This window comes from Vespa mandarinia, chromosome 8 (assembly GCF_050613455.1).
Source record: "Vespa mandarinia isolate Hongniang chromosome 8, ASM5061345v1, whole genome shotgun sequence".
NCBI classification, from domain to species: Eukaryota; Metazoa; Arthropoda; class Insecta; order Hymenoptera; family Vespidae; genus Vespa; species Vespa mandarinia.
The window spans coordinates 6,093,699-6,113,461 of record NC_140817.1 but is presented as its reverse complement, the minus strand read 5'-3'; the positions used below and the strand labels follow the sequence as shown (position 1 = coordinate 6,113,461).

The following is a 19,763-nucleotide window of genomic DNA, read 5'->3' as shown; positions in this document are numbered from 1 at the left end:
ATCGTCTGACGTGATTGCTTTTCGCGCTGTTGCCGGTTTTACTATCCATACATGATCTTTAACGCGGTACGTTCAAATAACATGATTATTATCATGAAATTGATCTTTGTTCCACGAAACAATGAAAGAATTAGGAAAATTTTAATTATATATGTTCTAATTCGAATCATATTCAAGTTACTATACATTAAGATACGATGATTTAGATAAAGGATAAATGAACTTGAAATTCTATCGTTATAGTTATTTCTACGCAATGTTTTTCTTTTATATTATTATTCGAGCCGAAAGAAAAGTAAAAGTTTATTATATTTAATTATTTACTTTCTATTTTAATTTTTAGTGAAAGGAATCGAAACAGATTTTAATAAGTACATATAATACGTATTATTATTCACATTTCATAAAATGATTTCTTCGAGTGTTTCAGTTCTTATCACGTGCAGATATTTTTTTGATCGGACATCATAAAGTGAAATGAAACAATAGATTTGTTATCGCTATTTAAATTGATAAAACATTTATAATAAGATTACACAGACTTCTTCTTTGTTTCGCATCGATAAAATATCGTTATTTAAATTGGAAAAAGTATTTTGTTAATATAATTAAAAGAAATCACGCAAAATGACTATTCGTCATCACGTTATAGGATACGAAAATTTTTTACAATTTTTTGAAAATTTTCAGACCAAAGAATCGGTCTTTGTATTATATACGGGTACAAAGCTTGAAAATGGTCAAAGTTGGTGTCCCGATTGTGTTGAAGGTAAAAAAAATTTCATTTTTTTCATTTGTTTTAAACTACATAACCTATTTTGTAATAAGACAGTAGTTACCAATATACAATAAATTTACTTTTGTATTATGGGTCCAATTAAAATCACTTCTATTGTTTCATTTCTATTAGAAGTATTTTAATAAATATTATATTAATTTAACATAGCGGAGCCATTTATAGAAGCTGGATTACAAGTACTCCCTGAGACATCCCATTTTGTTGTGGTTGAGGTAGGAGATAGAGCATTGTAAGTATATGAGATTTTTTCATTAAATTTCTTCATATGTAGAATTTCTAATAAATATTTGGTATTTAAAATTTGTAACCGTTACTACATATTATTTCGCGTATATTTTTTATACTTTATGATATATTGAGTTGGCAACTAAGTGATTGCGGATTTTGTCGTTTCCTTCTTATTTGAAATCCGGCAATCACTTAGTTGCCAACCCAATATAATGTTGTATAATGTAGAAATATCTGATCTTTAATTCTATTTCTAGCTGGAAAGATCCTAATTGTATATTCCGTAAAGATAGTAAAACTCAATTGAAAGTATTACCAACATTGGCTCAATGGGGAACTCAAAAACGTTTACAAGGTAGTGAATGCCAAAAAGAAGAACTTCTTAATATGTTATTCAAAGAGGAAGATGATTAAAATTGGGCTTTTTATATGATGCTATTATTATATAATTCAAAAGAGCATTGAATATTAGAATTACTTTTCTTATGTGAGAATGATTTTTCCATTACTTTCTTGTTTATTACTTCTATTTTATAAAAGAGAATCATTAAAATAATTGTATATAAGTTAATTCTTTACTTTATAATTATTTTTCTAGTTAAAATAATTTTCAATTTTATTGAAAAAATTCTTTAACACGTTCACGCCGAGGCCGATTTTCATTTGCTTTGCTATGAGGCGGCGCTTGAATTAATATCGCGCTTCATCTGGCGGCGTACTAGTTGTTTACGAAAAACCATTAAATGATACCGAAAAATAATAATACAATTAATATGCGGAACTTCCCTCGTGAATGCCTGGTATATTCATAAAAAATGGGGCACTGAAAATATGACTATGTTACGATTTAGAGAAGTTATTATCGATTACCTTTTGCCCAAATATGCTGTTATATACCGTCACGTAAACATGTTCTTCAATCATATGAAGGATCTGCAAGAGAGTCCCGTAAACGCTGCAAGGAATGTTATAAAAATATATCCAATAAAAAGGGCAGAGCTTATGCCACTAACAATACTACCAAAGTTAAGACGTATTGTGGGGATTGCAAAGGTCAGCCAGCACTTTGCTTGAAATGTTTTAACAAATTACACAAAAAACAATAAATAATGAAGTTATAAATAAAACAGTATCAGATTTTATGTTATTTTTACCGTATTTGTGTTTTTTTTTATAATACTATATTATTATGTTTATGTTATTGAACAAAACATGTTTCTGATACATTATTAATTATAATTATCATTAAAAATAAATGTTTTTAATGAATAGACGTTAAATTTTCATTATTTTAATTTTCAGTGTCTAATAGTCTAATAATTCAGAACACAATCGAATGCGTACCGCCGGTGGCCCGCGCCATCCGATGAGACGATCTAGTGCGGGTCACCGGTGGCCCGCGCTGGCATGAACGTGTTAAAAGAATTTTTTCAAGAAAATTGTTTCCCAGTGAGATGTATTTTACTAAGTGAAATGCCATGTCAGAGATATTTCAATATTTCTAAAGAAAGATAATGTGGTCACATCAACAATGACTTCATAAAAATTATTAATGCATAATTTTAATAAAAAATTTTAATAAATAAAGCATATTTTGAAATTTGTCACACAATTATAGAGTTCATTATAGAGACAATTATAGAAATCTTTAACTTATAATTGGTATAACAAATCGGAAGTGAAAATTTTTTCAGTAGACAAGACTATTATGACAGACAACTTTCAATAGAGAAACTATTAAGACAACTTTCAATAGAGAGACTATTAAGACAATCTTCAATAGAGAGACTATAAAAACAACTTTCTAAATTTGATCTTAAAAATATTTTTTATTAATACAATTGTAAGATCCCGTTACCATTTACGTATAATTTTATTGTTTCATTGCATGTTGTATTATTATATAATATTCACATATTATTCTATGGCATTTACTCTTTTAATTCTTCCGATGGTGGTAAAATGCGTACAGAATAATGAATCTTTTTATTCCTCATGACACTATAAGTATTATCAAAGATGACAAAATCTAAAACAAAAGAAAATAAATAAAAATATATAACATGATAGCATGTAAAATTTTAATAATGATGACTCACATGTAGCTGGTTTATCACAGGTTACAACGCCTATTTCATTTAATTTGTGCGAAGCAATTTTTGTGATAGGTACAATTTCGGTTTTCATACCTGACGTATCCTCTTTCAAAACACCGAATTTAATATCATAATCTTCTGTGCGAAAATCCCAACTGTATTCCAAGGAAGTATGTTATTACATTCTATGTTACATGTATTTATTTAAAAGGTATACCTTAAAAGAGATCCCTCTTCGGATGTAGTCAAACTAAGTTCTAACTTATCTCCTTTACGGATAATGACAGTAGTATAATCCGTAGATTTATCACTTTCCATTTTGTCCACGTACATTTCTTTTGGTATTTTACCACCTTGACAAATCTAAAAAAATGTAGAGAGAATATTACAATAGTAGAGAGAATATTAACAATATTATGGTTACCTTTGTTACGAGTTTTGGATTCCCATCGGGATCTTTTAAAGTGCCGCCGAAATAAGCAGGCATTTGATCGGTTGGAACTAGTTCCAATATCGCAGGTTTCCATTTTGTTGGATCTGTTTTGAAAATTTGTATTTTCGATAATGTATACTCGTTCAAAAATCTTTTCGCGACGGAAAAAGCAAAAGAGAACACTTTCGGGGCTGCAAAAATAATAATTGATTGATAATATTTCATATAAATAAAAGTAAATAATTTTAAATGTCGATAACTTTGGCTGACATACCATTAATAATGTAACACATTTTTAAAATTTCTGGATAATTCGCTTCGTACATTTGAATAGCGCTAATGACAACTTCACCGGCTGAAAAATAAAAAAGGTTTTTCTTTTATTAATCATCGATATACATATTTAAAAGATCTATAACATTGATATAATTTAAAAGAAATGTTACAATAAAAGGTAGGCTTTTATTTTTCATAGAGAGTTCACGGTTTTACCTGAATGCTTTACCTGGCCTCCACAAGTATTGTTTTAGATTGAATCCTTCCATGTCGTAGATGACAGTTATTTTTCCAGCTAGTGGACCATGCTTTTTTACTTGTTCGTTACATATTTTTAAATAATTTTCCAAATATTTTATGAAACTCTTTATAACGTCTCTTTTCGTAATAACATGAAGAGTTCCGTATATATCAAATCCGGCGAAAGGTACAACAACAACTAAAAGAATACATTTGAGATATATAGTGAGGATAATAATGTTTCATTTATAAAAAGATTTATGTAACATTATACCTGGTGCATTTTCTTTATCGAATCCACTTAAACCATGTGGCAAATAATTTTTGATAAGTTCCGGTTCATCCCATTCTTCTATTTTGTCAACTTCCCATTGCTTTCGCCATTGCAATGACTTAACAGAAATAAGGACATTTTTTGTTGTTTTTTCTTGCTATTGTTGTTTTTTTACGTACTTTTTTTTTTTTATAAAAAGGGCATGAAGAAAGGGATCTCTTTAATTGATCATCCAAATCTCATTTATATCGACGTTTTTATTTCGTACTCACGTTCCTTAGCATTTTCTCGGCCGCCGTAACGTTCCAGCTTCTCGCTGGAAATTTATAAAGATTTTATAAAGATTTTATAAAGAAAAAGAGCGACGGATAGTTCTATAAAAGTTCTTCATTAAGAGATTTTAATTAATTAATTAATTTATTTATCTATTTAATTTTATTTAAAACGAGTGAACATTAATATGTCGAACACTAGGACGGTCACCAGAAACTGATATTCAATTCCGCAGGCTATTCAGAGCATTGCAGAGATTATATTTCGTGTAATATAGAAGACTGAAAATATATTTCTTAATAAAATTACATTCTAATGTTAAAAATATGATAATGAGTTCTCCTTTTATATTTATTTAAATTTTTAAGTTTACAATAAAAATCATTAGATAAATGCATCGATTTATGCAAAACTAGTTCGATAGTCAATATATAAACATATTGCAGATCATACATTTTATTGTTAATCTATTTTTTCAACTATTTTTTCCTGTGTCTAATATTTTTAAATTATTTACAGCTTTTTAAAAGTTAAAAATCATCGTCATGCTGAATATTTATCTTTAACGAATATTTTAAAATGATATGAGTTATCAATATAAATTTTTATGTACTAAAACTTTTTTTTAAAGTGTAATATTCAGTAAACCATTCAAATAAATGAAATTACAAACATAACGTGTTTTACTTCTTTCTCCATTTGTAATGGGATGGAGTTCTGTTACTGATATTCGTAGCGTTTGGTAAGCTTCTTTTTTAATCTATTAACTCTTTTATTTCTTTATAATTTCTTATCACTTCGAAAAAAAAATCTTTATATCTTATTTTACATTAAGAATTCAATATTTGATATAATCTACATGAACTTATTCAGATAAAATTATTAACCTTACTAAGACGTAACTTGATTGATAAATAGGAAATGCAAGATATCTCATCAACGACTCATAAAATTGCAATATAATCAAATTATATCGAAACGGAAGATATATCGATATACTCCTATAACGAGTTAATATCATTCATAACGAATTCCAAAGTTTTTTGATTCGAAGAAAGACGCTTTGTGTTTTTTATCGAATGAAAAATATTTATTATGCGAAACGGACGCATATGAATTATGTTGACAACGTTGGAATCGAGTTTCTAACTAATAATAAAATCTTCCAACAGAATTAATTAAATTTGAAATTTTTATTTAAACGTGAACGTGATCTCACGATTAGAAAGGAAGAAATAACAATGATGAAAGCAAAAGTCTAGTACTTCGCAAAATTACGAGCCACAAACACGGCGATAGTTCGCTAAATGACCGATTATTACGCAGTACATTCCGTTGTTATAATGAGCTAGCTTCAGTTAAATATCTTCTTTTAGTGCTCTCTTTTCGATATCACCCAACGTCATTAAAACGAGCCGATCGAAACTCGGTTTTTAATGAGCAAATATATGTATTCCGTCTTCTATATCTTGTTTATTATAGGTATTATTCGAAACAATCGTGGCTTCAATTTCCTTATCGACGATTTCACAATTAATCGATCAATAAAATATTCATCTCTTACCTCGTAACCAACGAAGAAGAAAACGATCATCGTGATGAGGTTGCAGGACATCAGCAACGATTCGTCTAAACTAAAACACATTATTTAATTAAATATTAAATCGATCTAATCGATTTATTCATATCATCGATAAAAAAAATAGTATTTAATTTTTAGCAATTTATGTTTTTTAAATAATTATGTTTTAAACGATTTAAGTAATTTAATTAAAAAACCGTATTCTTTTCTTTTTTTTTTCTTTTTTTTAATCTTAATTATTTGGTTTTGGAAATAAATTCTTCAATTACAAGAGCATACACAGTATCCTTGTCGTGATGATATAATAAAAATCTTATTTTTAATTTAAATATTTCCTTTGTCCCTTCTATTTACTACGTGAAGTTACTACGTAATTAAATATATAAAAAGTTCAATATTCAGATCATATAATAATCTGGTTAAAAAAAAAAAAAAAAAATAAATAAAATAAAATAAAAAAAAGAAACAGTAGTTAATTAAAAAAAATCTTTTTACAATAATATCTTAGGAAAAATACTTTATATAAAAATATATAAAATAACGAAGCAAGACTTTGCTAAATGACTTATTTACTACTGTACAAAGTTCATTTTTTCTCGGTTTGATTTAGTTTTTTCTGTTATGAATTATACAATAATTATATTGATAGATTTCTTTTTAGTTGGATATTTTAATGATAATGACATTTTATATAACAATTCTTGTTTTTATACGGCTATATATATGTAATTAATAGCGCATAAATAATTCACGGCAAATTATTACAATAAAAAAAGTCTTATGAAAAAGTATTAACAGTAAACGATCATACTAAAAAATTTCATTATGATCGATTTAGAAAAATGATTCGTGACCAAGTGAAAGCTTTTCGTCTTCCTGTAAATTTTCCTTCGTTTTACAGTGAATAAAATTGGCCACTTTTATATACTTATAGAAAGAGATCTTTTTAAATCTAACACGGCGAACGTACGAAACGAAGATTTATTCGCCATAACGAAACGCTTTCTACACGGCACCTATTTTTCTTTGTAATTGCATTCAACTACCATTTTCATTTTGTTTGCAATTAATACTTTTAAAGCTTAAAAATAAATATATTAAATTATGGATTAAAAGTTGGACTTTGTTAATGTATGCCAAATTCGAAGAAACCATCTATAAAAATATCATCTTTGCATAAGACGTTTCAAAAAAATGTCAAAAATTTTTTTGTCGATATTATATTATTCACGAATCTTATTCTTCTCTCTCTCTCTCTCTCTCTCTCTTTCTCTCTCTCTCTCTCTCTCTCTCTCTCTTTCTCTCTCTTTCGCTCTCTCTTTCTTTCTTTCTCTCTCTTTCTCTCTCTTTCTCTTTTTGTGCTAACGAGAAAGTATACACAAAGAATAGCATTTTCTTACAATTGTGAAACTGTAATAAGACATTCTTTTGCAAAAGAAATATGATATAGATTTTAAAAAATTGATTTGAACATATAAAAACCTTTATATAATATACGTAATATATATAGAATACAAAAATACATAAATACATCAAACGAATCGATAAGCTTCACTGAATCATAATTAAATGATTTTTGTTTGTTTAATGTGAATATATTTCATTTATACTTTTTAATGAATTTTTTAAGGTCTCTCTGACCTTATTCAATTGATATATATATATATATATATATATAAGCAGCTCGATAATCTGTTTTACGCGCGTAAAAATAAGTTTTAAAAGAATTCGAATATATCTTTTTGCAAGTACACGTACATCACCGATTCTACGTGATCTTCAGCTTGAAGCGTATGCTAACGGTTTCACGAAAGAGAGAGAAAGAGAGAGGTAGAGAAAGAGTAAAAAAAAGATAGAAAAGAACTTTCTTCGATTTTTTTATCAATTTTAACGTTAGTATGAAATAAATATAAGCTTACTTTCATCAAAGCGAAACGTTGATCGTCCAGTAAGTTCAATGATGTCGACATTGTTATTTTTGTGCGTTGGCCTTCCCGAAATGGTGACCAATATTGAAATCTATAAAAACTAAATCGTCGAAAAAACTTTCAAAAAATGATCATATCTCAATTTTAAAATTAAAAAAAAAAAAAAAAATAAAAAAAAAAAAAAAAAAAAAAATAAAAAAAAAAAAAATAAGTAAATGTTTTAATGAAATTAATCGATTACGGTCAGAAAATAACAATACTTACGATAGAAAATAAAATTAAACAAAAGAAAAAGAAACAAATGAGAAAAAAATGGATAAGATTTACGTATTAGTAGATTACGTATGCATAAGATTACGTATCACTTTTGCAACCAACAACACTCTATGAAGTAGTGGATAAAGAAAATAAAAAAAACTGCACTCGAATGTGATTGTTATTTGATGCGAGTCAATAGAAAACTGAAAAGCAAGTGTTGCGCGTGACAACTTAATATCTACTAAGTAAGAAATATTCTATATAACGTTGGCTCCCTCCAGTTCATTCGAAGCCAAGCATGGTGGGGTACCTTTTCGCTATCGAAAGCTACCGTTCAATTCTACCGTTTCTAAGGTTTATAAATTGCGTATATTGTATCATGATACAATGTCTTTTTAAATTTTAGAAAAAAAATATGAAAATTATAAATGTACATATACAAAAGTTTTTTAAGTTAAACTGAATTCAAATATAATATCAAAAATTGAATAATTCAAAATATCATCTACTATATGGTAAACGTCGTATGACAATTATCGTACACAATTTTTATAAAATCAAATAGTAAAACATTAAAATTAAAAATAGCAGATACAAAATGGTGAACTTTTTGTAGCAAATATAGCATAACAATTCATAAATTATTTATACGAATATTATCCAACTGAAATTTCCAGAACATTATTATCTAACGGAACATTATGATCGTTTGATAATTAACAACGAATAGCAAGCAATTTCAATTGTGCATAACAAATTTAGATAGTCGCAAGTAAATAAAAATATCAGATAAAAAATATTTTGAAATCTGTTTTCTTCGTATTCAATGTGTATTGTTCACAACAGAATAAAATGCTTCGTAACTCTAATATATCGATCAGATTTGAATTAGAATATTTATTGATATAGCTACAACAGTATGATCTAACGATTTTCTATAACTAAAAAAAATATGAACGGTTACGATACGTTGATATTGTATTTGTTTATTACTTCAATTATTCTATTACAATCGAACTAATATTTTAATATAATAAATTATAAGAATAATAATATGCCATATATTATATCACATCGATAATTACATTAATTAATTTAGTATTAAAGATATTGGAATTATAATTTTTGAATTATTATCTTCGCTTTTTCAAGTTAGTACTGCCATCTATGCAAGAAACGATGAAATCTCTCATTGAGTCAATTTTTATTATTGAGATTGACAAATGGAAAAAAGAAATAAAATATTAAATTGCAATAATTATGCATAATAAAAATTATACATTTATGGAATTTTTATTGGATATATTTGCATATATTTCTTCTATTTCCAAATAATTACATAGCCTGTCTCGAAAAACCTGATTTCCTCTCCTTTCTACTTTAACCTCTTTCTCATTGAAATATCAATATTTTACATTCTCAAACCTGATTTTTGTCTGTATCTTATTTCTTTCTTTTTTTGTATCCTTCACACGTTATTTTTTTTTGCATTGATAAAAAGAATAAAAGCGCAAAAAAAATGAAACGATCATTGGCTATCATAATTTAGTTATTATTGACTTTTCGAGAACGAAGATTATGTTAAAATCTTATGGAAATGAAAAAAACAGAGAAAAAAAATCAAAGACATTGAACATTGAAAAACGTCGGTTTTTAAAAAATTTATTTACTTATTCACGATTATGACGTATACCTGTTCTGTATTTACAAACTGGTACAATCACCTATGACCTATACCTACAGTTCGGTATGGTTCGGTATAATTCGGTAATGTTCGGTAATCATTGCAATCACAGCGACGCCAATATGCTTTCTCTACTTGCTCATTTTCACACCGCAAACAACTAACTGCAAGTTAGCTTGGAGAAATGCTTGCTCGAAAAATGGTGGGGGAAATTCTTTCTATTACTGCCTCTTATTCGCCGAACCTGCATTCTTTTCAGAATCGATATTGTTCAACGAACTCTTCTTATATACCAGCGAAACTTTTGTGGTATGGCAGTTACGTTCATAATTTCACCTTTCATTGCTCTCTTCGTGATATACCAAATAAAAGAGTGAACATAATATAAACGAGTAAACGTTAAACATTATATATGAGTTTGTTTTGAAGAATGCACCAAAATTACGATTTCGTTAACATACTCAAACAACGGACTGCTGCTACATTTCCAAGAGAAAGAAGATTGTGTGAAGTGTAAGTAATTTTCTAAACAATTATTTCTATTATAATTGTTAAACAAGGATTAGAATGATAAGAAATGTTGAAAATTCCAATAAATTCGTATAAATTTGATAAGTTCTTTAAAATATGTTAGTTCATTAGCGTGTGCCTTAATTTGCTTTTCTTATCTTGTTGAATAGTTTGTACAGTTGTCAATTTATGGATGGACATTGGATATGAGAAAGATATTTTAGAAAAACAAAATTATTTCATTAAAAATAACAGTAAAAATTCTTACAAGCAAATAATAAGTTTATATAATGGTAACTTTAATTAAATCAATGAGTATTGATTTAAGTAGGATGACTCATATATATATTTATACATCTAATATCTTATATGAGAAATCTATTATGAATCTGTATGGATATTTTGGATTATATCAAAGTATTAATTAGATAGATATTTCAAATAGTAAACATATTATAATGAACATATAAAATTATTCTTTGAAACATTTGTAATGTCATTGGTCAAAGAAGCAGCAAAGTTAGGTAGGCTTTAATTAATCTTGTGATGAAATAAGAAATATATACTAAAAATATATCTTTCAATTCTTAATATATAGCATGTAATCTCTTTTAACGTTTTATTTTTGATGCAAAGAAATATTGCTAATATAAAAATTATTTAGATGTATTGATTTGGATAGTAATAAAATACTCTTTAAATTCGTAATGCTGAATGATTCATTATCATGTTATGCTAATGTGCATTATTTACTATTCGTGTAATATATAAAAATGTGTGCATGTAATATACACACACACAACACACATATACTTACATGCTTACGTTCGTATACACATATTCAGATTTCTAAAAAGATATGACGTTCTAACGTTTCATTACATATAACCGGATACGTATAATCATTGGTAAGCTCCAGACATCTTCGCATTTCATAATTGGTCATTGTCTAGCGCGAGAAAAAACACCAAACGACAAAATCACATTGTCCATCGCGAAACGTTTGACTCTTATATAGATTTGCCGGGTACCACGAGTTCGTTTTACCAGTCGGCCATCTTCGTTGACATTCGGCAATGTTCGGTACACGATGCGCTCGAGCGGCTCTTTAGCCTTCAGTATATCAACATCTGTTGTAGTAGTAAGTGGGTTGGAGAGTGTTTTTTCGATTCTTTTATAATATTATATATTTCCTTCAAAAACGATGTGAAATCTATTAAAACTGATCGTGTTCTTTATATGAAGTCTATTTTAACAAAAATTTTATTTATATTTACACACGACGTAGCCATTCGTCCGAGTTCTGTTTTTTTTTTTGTATATATATGTATACGTGGAAACGCGTGAAAGAGAGAAGCGAATTCGCGGATGCCATGAAGACACACGATTCATCGTTGGAGCCTGTGACCATTGGGTTCAAGGTATGTTTCGATGTATGTGTCATAATATTTTTTAAAGATAACCTAGTAACCTTTTTTGACGTTGTTATTACTAAATATAGTTCTGCGTTTGTGACTCGTTTTACATTTACGAACAATAATTAAACGATGTTAACGACTGTAATAAGATAATAATAATACAATTTTTTTTTCAATATTTATTCAAACGTTTCGTTAGTTTGTTCGCGATAATAAAATCGTTCGTACCAATATATACTGCCCCATGTTTATTTTTCATTTACAATCTATAGCTAGATACGCACAGTTATCGTTGTATAACAGTCTGCCATTTTTGTTATTGAAAATAATATAGAAATCTTTTTTAACGCGTCCAATTTGTTTTTTTAAATTTGAAAAATAGAAACTCGATGATTCCAAAGAGACATATATCATCATGATCGTCAACATCGATAGTAGAACTCTTGGACCGTTTTAATCGTGATTTAATTTGGTACGCGAGCCGGCGTAAAGGAAAAGTTAGGTACATTTAACGTGCTCATACAAATATACACACATACTTACTCTTCCTCTCTTTCTCTCTCTCTCTCTTTCTTTCTGTCTCTCTTATTTTCACTTTGTATTTTTAGTGTTATTGGCAACGTTTGTATTATTAAATATGTGTTAGCGAGCGTGCATCGTGAGAAACTTTTCACATGAATGTGACAAAAGGAGATCGAAATGAATTTTCTTCTCACGTGTCTCTCTCTCTCTCTCTTTTTCTCTCTATCTATCTATTTTGCTCTCTTTCTCTCTCTCTCTCTCTCTCTCTCTCTCTCTCTCTCTCTCTCTCATTGTTTATCTCTCTTTCTCTCTCTCTCTTTGTTTATCTTTCTTTCTCTCTCTCTGACACGAATCTTTCGTCCTTCTACGTTCGTCCTTGTTACATCGTACATGATCATACACAAATGCGTTTATATTTATGTCGATGTTATGTGTGTCTCATCAGAAATAAATAAACTGAAGAACAGAACGGAAAAAATTGATATTGTTCAAGTGTAGATAAATTCATTGTACGGAATCTTTCATTAGGAAATATATATGTGTAAACGAATGATGTTTATACGGAAAGTTAGATGCCTTGAAAAACATGTGCATCGACTCGATAATAATCGAATATTAAAGACTTAAAATGTCTCGTAGTATATACCAACGACCATTAATAGCATGCATAATTTTCTTTAATATTGACAAATCGATCCAATATAATACTATTTTTGTATTTTCTATTCAACAATTTTTCAATGATATGATCGTACATATACGATGAAACCGGTTTGATCTAATTTAACCGATGAGATAATAATTCATGAAATTTCCTTAATTTTATTTTAATATAATATAATACGTAATATGTATTAAGTTAAATAATAAATTATAAATAATAAATAATAAAATAAATAAAAGTCTGTATACCAATTTATTGGAAACAATGTACGTATATGGAAAAGAGATGTTTTAATAAACACTCGCAGTGAAGAGATAAAAGAATATACGTATTATTATTTTTTTATTTTTCTTAACTTTTTTCTTTCCTTTTCTTCTTTTTTCTTATCTTTTCTTTTTCTTCTTCTTCTTTTTTTTTTTTTTTTTTTTTTTTTTTTTGTTTTTTTAACACGGACTGTTTACGTAACGCATGAGAAATAATAAATATCTTCGGATTTCATTAAAAGGAAAATTTTTTTTTAAATAACAGAAAGAATAATGACACCAATTTATATATCAAGAAATATGTATTGAAATTATTTACGTTAGAAAATTGATTAATCGAATATCAAGTTATCTGAGAAAGTTATTTTCGTAGAAGAAACGATCCGTATATATTTATGCTATTACAAGATTAATTAAACATATTTTTATACATTCAGACGACAAAAAAGATGCGATATAAAATTATAAAATTCCGAATGAACATTTATTATCAACAATCGCAATGATTAAACTGCATCATTCGATGTTTCAAGAACATATCGATCGAACGTATGTTAGATATATGACAAAACCTACGGGATAATATTATGTACAGTAGATCACAGAAATATTCAGATATCTTTTGAAATTGAATCTTTTTTTCTTTTTTTCTTCCCATTTTTTTTACATTGGCCCGAAAAGAAAGTATGAATTTTTGAATAGATACGGAGAAATTAATGTTATTACGTGAAGTACATATGATAAATGAAAAGAAAACAAAAAAAGGCGACAAAAGAATAAATAAAAATAAAAAATAAGAAATTGTATTTTTTATTCCAACACATAAAATAATCATTATATCATAAAATTCGACATTTCATCACGATTTAAAAGATCGTTTTATATTCTTTAAAGATTTAATCCTTGACGATATTAACGACATTAGACAAGTAAATTTCTTTAGAAAAATATTCGAAATATTTCAATTGTTTAATTCTTCACATATATTATTCCATAAGATTCGATTTATTTTGTTAAATCTATTCGTATATTTAGAACGTTCTTTATTGAGTATACTAATAAAAATTTTTTTAATTCAGAAGATCTCTGAATGTTTTTGTGATTTACTGTATGTGTAGGGTATGTAACGAGGCGTGAACGTTATGCGTCTCCATTAAAGTATCAGCTGCGCGAGTCAATTGGCTACAAACATGTGCTTTCAAGCAGAAACTTTTTAATGCTAATAAAGCATATAATTTTTATACGTAAAAACGATCATTATTCCTTTTTTTTATTATTTTGTTTTATTCCTTTCTTTTCTCTCTCTCTCTCTCTCTCTCTCTTTATATATATATATATATATATATATATATATATATATATATATATATATTTTATACTTCCATTATTAATTAATAATTGAAAATAACATTTGAAATCTTCACGTACATTGCATCTCGTATTTTTTTACAGCGTGGATCGAGGACGCAGAAGAATCATCAAGCCTAATGTCCGTATGGTCGACGAGCACTGGACGCAATTCAGTGTTTGGTGGCGAGAACGGAGCCGGACTCCCCTCCTCCCACTTACCTATCCACGTAAACGTGGGTCATCTACACACACGAAACGCTAATGAGCATTGCTATCACAAGAGATTCTACGATTTTCAGGTTGGTCGACGTTCTTTTTAAAAATCATTATATTTCTCTTTCGATACGTATGTTTTCGTACGTATGAATTCGTTCTAGACTTTTACTAGTTTTTTAACAATATAGATCATTTCTTCCATATTTTATCAACCATATTGCATCATGAGAGTTTAAATTCATATGGAATATTGCTTTATATTTATGAAATCCTATAACCATCGGTTATAGGATCAGAAAGGTTTTATTATTATTATTATTATTATTATTATTATTATTATTATTATTATTATTATTATTATTATTATTATTATTATTATTATTATTATTATTATTATTATTATTATTATTATTATTATTATTATTATTATTATTATTATTATTATTATTATTATTATTATTATTATTATTATTATTATAATTATAATTTTTTATATTTCTAAATTTTTTTTTTCGTAATTATAAAAGACATTAAAGATAGACATATGGAGTTTATTTTCTTGTTTCGCAGATAAAAATAAAGTGTACTTTGAGGTCTGATTTAATTCGGTTATTTGGGTTAGCGAATATTCGTATGGAAGCTCTATAAAATTCGACTACCTTTTGGAGACCTTCGTATGATCTTGATAATCGCTTATGACGTGCACGCTTTCATAATTAGTACAACGTAACGAAGTGTATACGTGCTAATGTGTCTTATTTCAATCCAAATCCTATTTAACGTAATAGTATCCTTTTCTTCTTCCTTTCGTAATCTGGATCGGTCGATCACAGAAACAAAAAGAAACACATGATATATGTGTTGATCGTGTTGTGTGCGCAATATTTTGAGCTTAATATTTTTTCGATTTTCAATATTTTTTTTTTTCTATTTTAACGAAAAAAAACATTGGAAAAGTATTGAAAAATATCATTTTTTGGGTACGAGTTAGTACAATTGATATATAATACAATCTTTGATGTAAGTAAAAAAGAGTTTAGATATATAAAAAGTGTCGAATTGATAAAAAAAAAAAAAAATCGTTAGAGGGAACAATTTTAATAACAACTAAGAAGCAATTAAAAAAAAAAAACGATGAAGATCATTCCTGGATTAACGTTCACACACATAAAAAAAACGTGTCGTGTATAATAAGCGTAAAGTTAGATGTAGTCTCGTTTCTCACTTCCTTTCTCACACTTAGTCTTCATTCTTGCCAGATTTCCCAGCGTTTTGATAATCCCTTTTCCTTTTCCTAGTCAATTATTTCATTAATATCTTTCGTTCTTATTGTTTCTTTCGTTCAGCATTCCCGTTGGTTTTTCTATCCTACGCGGGACTTTTGGCAAGTTCCTCGCACCGGCGTTGATAACAACTTTCGGTATGTTTTCATGCTTCTTTACGAGCCTCTTGCACTTATCATATCCGCAAACGATAGGTCGATTATCTTGGTATAAGTAGAAGTTATTTGAGTGTGAATGAAAAATACAAAATAGGAATTCTGTACAGCGAGACAAAAAGAAAAACTATTAATTACATTTTATCATGAACGAATGAATTTCTCGTTTTTTTTCTTTTTCCATGTCTTTCGATTGATTAGTCGAAGATGTCGCAGTCGGGTGATGGCCTTCACACACCGGGTTATCTCTCATGGAGAAAATTGCAGCTGAGCAGAGCGAAATTAAAGGCGTCCAGCAAAACCTCGGCATTGCTCTCGGGTTTCGCTATGGTATGACTAGAATATTTTCTTTAACATTTATTATAATATATGTATATTGTTCTTATAGTTTTAATTTTGTGTTTTTTTTTTTTCTATACGTATATTAAATCATAGTTAAACGTAGACAATAAAGAATATGAAGATTATAATTGTCAATAGGTTGCTATGGTGGAGGTACAACTAAACTCTGATACAAAAGTTCCTTCGGAGATGTTAATTGCTTTCGCAGTTTGTACGACGTTACTAGTGGCTGTTCACATGTTGGCGTTGATGATATCGACGTGTATTCTACCGAATATCGAAGCGGTCTGTAACTTACACAGCATAAGTCTTGTACACGAATCGCCACACGAACGTCTCCATTGGTACATCGAGGTAGCATGGGCGTTCTCCACTTTACTTGGTTTACTTCTATTTCTATTAGAGATAGCGATTCTCTGTTGGGTAAAGTTCTACGATTTTTCTCAGGTTGCCGCATGGTCGGCCTGTATAGTGTTAATACCAGTATTGATAATCTTCCTCGCTTTTGCGATACACTTTTATCGTAGTTTGGTAGCTCATAAATACGAGGTTACTGTATCCGGTATAAGGGAACTCGAATTGCTCAAAGAGCAGATCGAATCAACAGATACCGAAGGTAGAAACGGTATAAACTTATTACAATCCGGTGTAACACACGTTGTGTGATATCGAGTACTTCGACTTTGAAGAAAATACCATTGAAGCGTCTGTGACGCGGGAAGGATTTCATCGATTTTTTACAATCATTTTCTTTCCCCTCATCCAATTACATTTTTTTACTGAGCGTTATCGTAGATCAGAATCGTACATATATGTATATACTAATTATCGTTTTTAAGAATAACGAAAGTAACTAGCTCTTTCAACTTCTTTTATTATTTTCGAGTTTTTGGGACTATATATGTGAAATATCCATAATCTTCCTGGAATGTGAGTTTGGTGGGAGAACTTTAGGGAAATAACAAATAATTACGTACGTATGTAAATGTGTTTCACTGGATACTCGAAATCCTATAAAAAATTTTTATATGAATTTTTGTGATTTTTTGAAAAACGCTTATAGAATAATTTATTTTATCAAATAATCAAAATGATTTAATTAACATGACATTTATGCGAAGGGCACGAACAAAATTTTCTATTATTATTACTATTATATCGTGTTTATAAATGATAAAGATATGAAAAGATATTGTAACTTCTTTACCTTTTAGATTTCTCTCGTCTCTTTTCGCATATATAACGTAAGTATTGATTTTATTAAAAGTTGAAAATAAAGAAAGAATTATATAATGAAATCTCTTCATCTTTATAAAAATTATTTCATTTATTTTTATATAATAATTTACAATTTTCTTAGAATTATTTTCTTTCTAGATATAAATTAATGCCCTTCAATTTTCTAATGAATTTAATTAAACTCTGTAAATACTTGACTATATACATTAATTAATTTTATTTAATTTATCAATGCTAAAGAAGATCTATAACGATCATAGTGAATAGTAACAAGCTCTCTCGCTGTTTTATCGACGATAAATTAATTTTAGTTTTAGAGAAGTGGCGCAGCTGAGCCATCGACAAGCGCAACATTTTTATAATCGTAAGTTGGCAATGAGGTTTGGATTTGGTGTATATTATAATTATTTGCAAAACGCTGATTGGTCAAGAATATATCAAACAAGAAAAGAATTTTAATAACAATTATTTTGAAACGATTTAAATTTTATAAATTAATTTATAACAAAATGTCTCATTATTGTATTGATTTGACGTTTCTTGATAAACATTCATATAAAAATAATAAATTACATTACATTTAGCGTACTTCTTATTGGTTCATTCATTGCTTGTCCAAAAACTTTTATAAAGTTAGTGCTATAGAAGGGAGGACACTACAGATGTAATGGCTGACGGCTGTTTGTAAATATCGTGCCTCGTCTGAATTTTTTGACAATTAAAGGATCTTCGTTCTCAGGTTCGTGTAATATTATCAAATTTAGATGTATATTAAATTTTTTATTTTAATAGTAGATTTTCTTTTTTTTTGTAAATAGATAAATAGTAAGAGAGGAAAAGAGAGAGAGAGAGAGAGAGAGAGGAAGAGAGAGAGAGAGAGAGAGGAAGAGAGAGAGAATATATGCCGCGTGTCAATTGTTTCTTAATAATATAATAATACAGCAAAAACGGAATTCTTTTTTAAACAGAACGTTTAATCGAAATTTACTTGAACAATCGTACTATAGCTTACGTCACAATTTCATAGTTACTCTTATAAAATAAAAATGCATAAGATCACACGTAAAATGCATAATTAGATAAATAGGATGTTATGATTCCCAATATAAAAAAGATCTTGCAACACTCGTAATCTTATAAATTTTATGTAGGAGAATTTATGATACTGTGTATGAGTGATTATTTCCTCTTTGTCCTTCTCTTTATCCCCACTCCTACTGCAGCACTCTTTCTCTCTGGTGCATACATACACACGCACACTAATTCACCTACTTCACTCTCGTGTATCTCGATTGCGGTTGCGTTCTGCGCTAATTTTTTTTTTTCCTTAACAGTGCTATAAGTAACGACCGTGATCCAACGTTCTCCATCGATTTTCCTCTTTTTTTTTTTTTGTTTTTTCTTACTGTACTTTTTAACAAAAAAATATATATACATATTATTAACGTATATCTATCAACGAATATTGTATGGTGCGTTTAATATATCTGTTCATATTTGCTTATAAGTACTACGCATAAGTACTACGCATTTTTCTGCTGTTATATCAATTTCATGTGGCATACATGTGTGTGTGTATATATATATATATATATATATTTGTATATATGTACATATGTAATAATCATATCCGTCGATGTTACATGAAAATTAACGAGAAGACTTCATTATACGAATGATTTCTATTGTCTGTTCATAGAAACGAATCCCGCATCTCTCAGATAGGACGT

At 28.2% G+C, this 19,763-nt stretch overlaps 3 protein-coding genes and 1 long non-coding RNA gene across 15 annotated transcripts; 3 read left to right on the top strand and 1 right to left on the bottom strand.

Annotated features, from left to right (window-relative positions):
- Positions 1 to 202: 202 nt before the first annotated feature.
- Positions 203 to 4,202, top strand: LOC118450078 (thioredoxin domain-containing protein 17). Of its 3 annotated transcripts, XR_004840577.2 has the most exons (5): positions 203 to 295; positions 691 to 769; positions 947 to 1,028; positions 1,285 to 1,514; positions 1,626 to 4,202. XR_004840577.2 is itself a non-coding variant. In XM_085658745.1 (4 exons), exons 1-4 carry the CDS (start codon positions 218 to 220, stop codon positions 1,439 to 1,441), a joined length of 396 nt encoding a protein of 131 aa, XP_085514871.1. In that variant the 5' UTR covers positions 203 to 217; the 3' UTR covers positions 1,442 to 4,202. The 3 variants fall into 3 exon arrangements, 2 of the variants coding, with proteins under 2 accessions (XP_085514871.1, XP_035741394.2); XM_085658745.1 differs by having other exon boundaries at positions 1,285 to 4,202; XM_035885501.2 differs by lacking the exon at positions 203 to 295 and having other exon boundaries at positions 427 to 769; positions 1,285 to 4,202.
- On the top strand, positions 1,859 to 4,202 carry LOC146872846 (uncharacterized). The gene is made up of 2 exons (XR_014982422.1): positions 1,859 to 2,080; positions 2,330 to 4,202. It is a non-coding gene; the product is annotated as an uncharacterized LOC146872846 (long non-coding RNA).
- Positions 2,914 to 11,532, bottom strand: LOC118449917 (SEC14-like protein 2). 7 transcript variants are annotated; one of them, XM_085658735.1, is made up of 11 exons: positions 11,399 to 11,532; positions 8,121 to 8,229; positions 6,184 to 6,253; positions 4,619 to 4,662; positions 4,347 to 4,464; positions 4,062 to 4,271; positions 3,831 to 3,911; positions 3,548 to 3,747; positions 3,341 to 3,486; positions 3,127 to 3,278; positions 2,914 to 3,056 (listed from the first exon to the last, which is right to left on the bottom strand). In XM_085658735.1, the coding sequence occupies exons 2-11, from the start codon at positions 8,169 to 8,171 to the stop codon at positions 2,959 to 2,961; spliced, it is 1,170 nt and encodes a 389-aa protein (XP_085514861.1). In that variant the 5' UTR covers positions 8,172 to 8,229; positions 11,399 to 11,532; the 3' UTR covers positions 2,914 to 2,958. The 7 variants fall into 7 exon arrangements, with proteins under 7 accessions (XP_085514861.1, XP_035741065.2, XP_035741045.2 ...); XM_035885172.2 differs by lacking the exon at positions 11,399 to 11,532 and adding an exon at positions 10,081 to 10,219; XM_035885152.2 differs by lacking the exon at positions 11,399 to 11,532 and adding an exon at positions 8,394 to 8,624.
- On the top strand, positions 10,350 to 19,762 carry LOC118450030 (calcium release-activated calcium channel protein 1). 4 transcript variants are annotated; one of them, XR_014982418.1, is made up of 7 exons: positions 11,676 to 12,014; positions 14,901 to 15,097; positions 16,654 to 16,782; positions 16,933 to 18,038; positions 18,345 to 18,397; positions 18,667 to 18,772; positions 19,733 to 19,762. XR_014982418.1 is itself a non-coding variant. In XM_085658743.1 (5 exons), exons 2-5 carry the CDS (start codon positions 12,005 to 12,007, stop codon positions 17,458 to 17,460), a joined length of 864 nt encoding a protein of 287 aa, XP_085514869.1. In that variant the 5' UTR covers positions 10,350 to 10,584; positions 11,600 to 12,004; the 3' UTR covers positions 17,461 to 17,960. The 4 variants fall into 4 exon arrangements, 3 of the variants coding, with proteins under 3 accessions (XP_085514869.1, XP_035741289.1, XP_035741278.1); XM_085658743.1 differs by lacking the exons at positions 18,345 to 18,397; positions 18,667 to 18,772; positions 19,733 to 19,762 and adding an exon at positions 10,350 to 10,584 and having other exon boundaries at positions 11,600 to 12,014; positions 16,933 to 17,960; XM_035885396.2 differs by lacking the exons at positions 11,676 to 12,014; positions 18,345 to 18,397; positions 18,667 to 18,772; positions 19,733 to 19,762 and adding an exon at positions 10,350 to 10,584 and having other exon boundaries at positions 16,933 to 17,960.
- Position 19,763: the final 1 nt, after the last annotated feature.

Excerpts from the sequence above, each read along its gene's own strand:
- LOC118450078 (XM_085658745.1), top strand. The coding sequence starts at position 218 with ATGAACTTGAAATTCTATCGTTATAGTTATTTCTACGCAATGTTTTTC. Across the intron at positions 770-946 it reads GTGTCCCGATTGTGTTGAAG|CGGAGCCATTTATAGAAGCT; the intron begins GTAAAAAAAATT and ends AATTTAACATAG. Across the intron at positions 1,029-1,284 it reads GAGGTAGGAGATAGAGCATT|CTGGAAAGATCCTAATTGTA; the intron begins GTAAGTATATGA and ends TTCTATTTCTAG.
- LOC118449917 (XM_035885133.2), bottom strand. Across the intron at positions 4,663-6,183 it reads TCTTCTTCGTTGGTTACGAG|CGAGAAGCTGGAACGTTACG; the intron begins GTAAGAGATGAA and ends ATAAATTTCCAG. Across the intron at positions 3,912-4,061 it reads ACAATACTTGTGGAGGCCAG|CCGGTGAAGTTGTCATTAGC; the intron begins GTAAAGCATTCA and ends TTTATTTTTCAG.
- LOC118450030 (XM_085658743.1), top strand. Across the intron at positions 15,098-16,653 it reads AGAGATTCTACGATTTTCAG|TCGAAGATGTCGCAGTCGGG; the intron begins GTTGGTCGACGT and ends TCGATTGATTAG. Across the intron at positions 16,783-16,932 it reads TGCTCTCGGGTTTCGCTATG|GTTGCTATGGTGGAGGTACA; the intron begins GTATGACTAGAA and ends AATTGTCAATAG.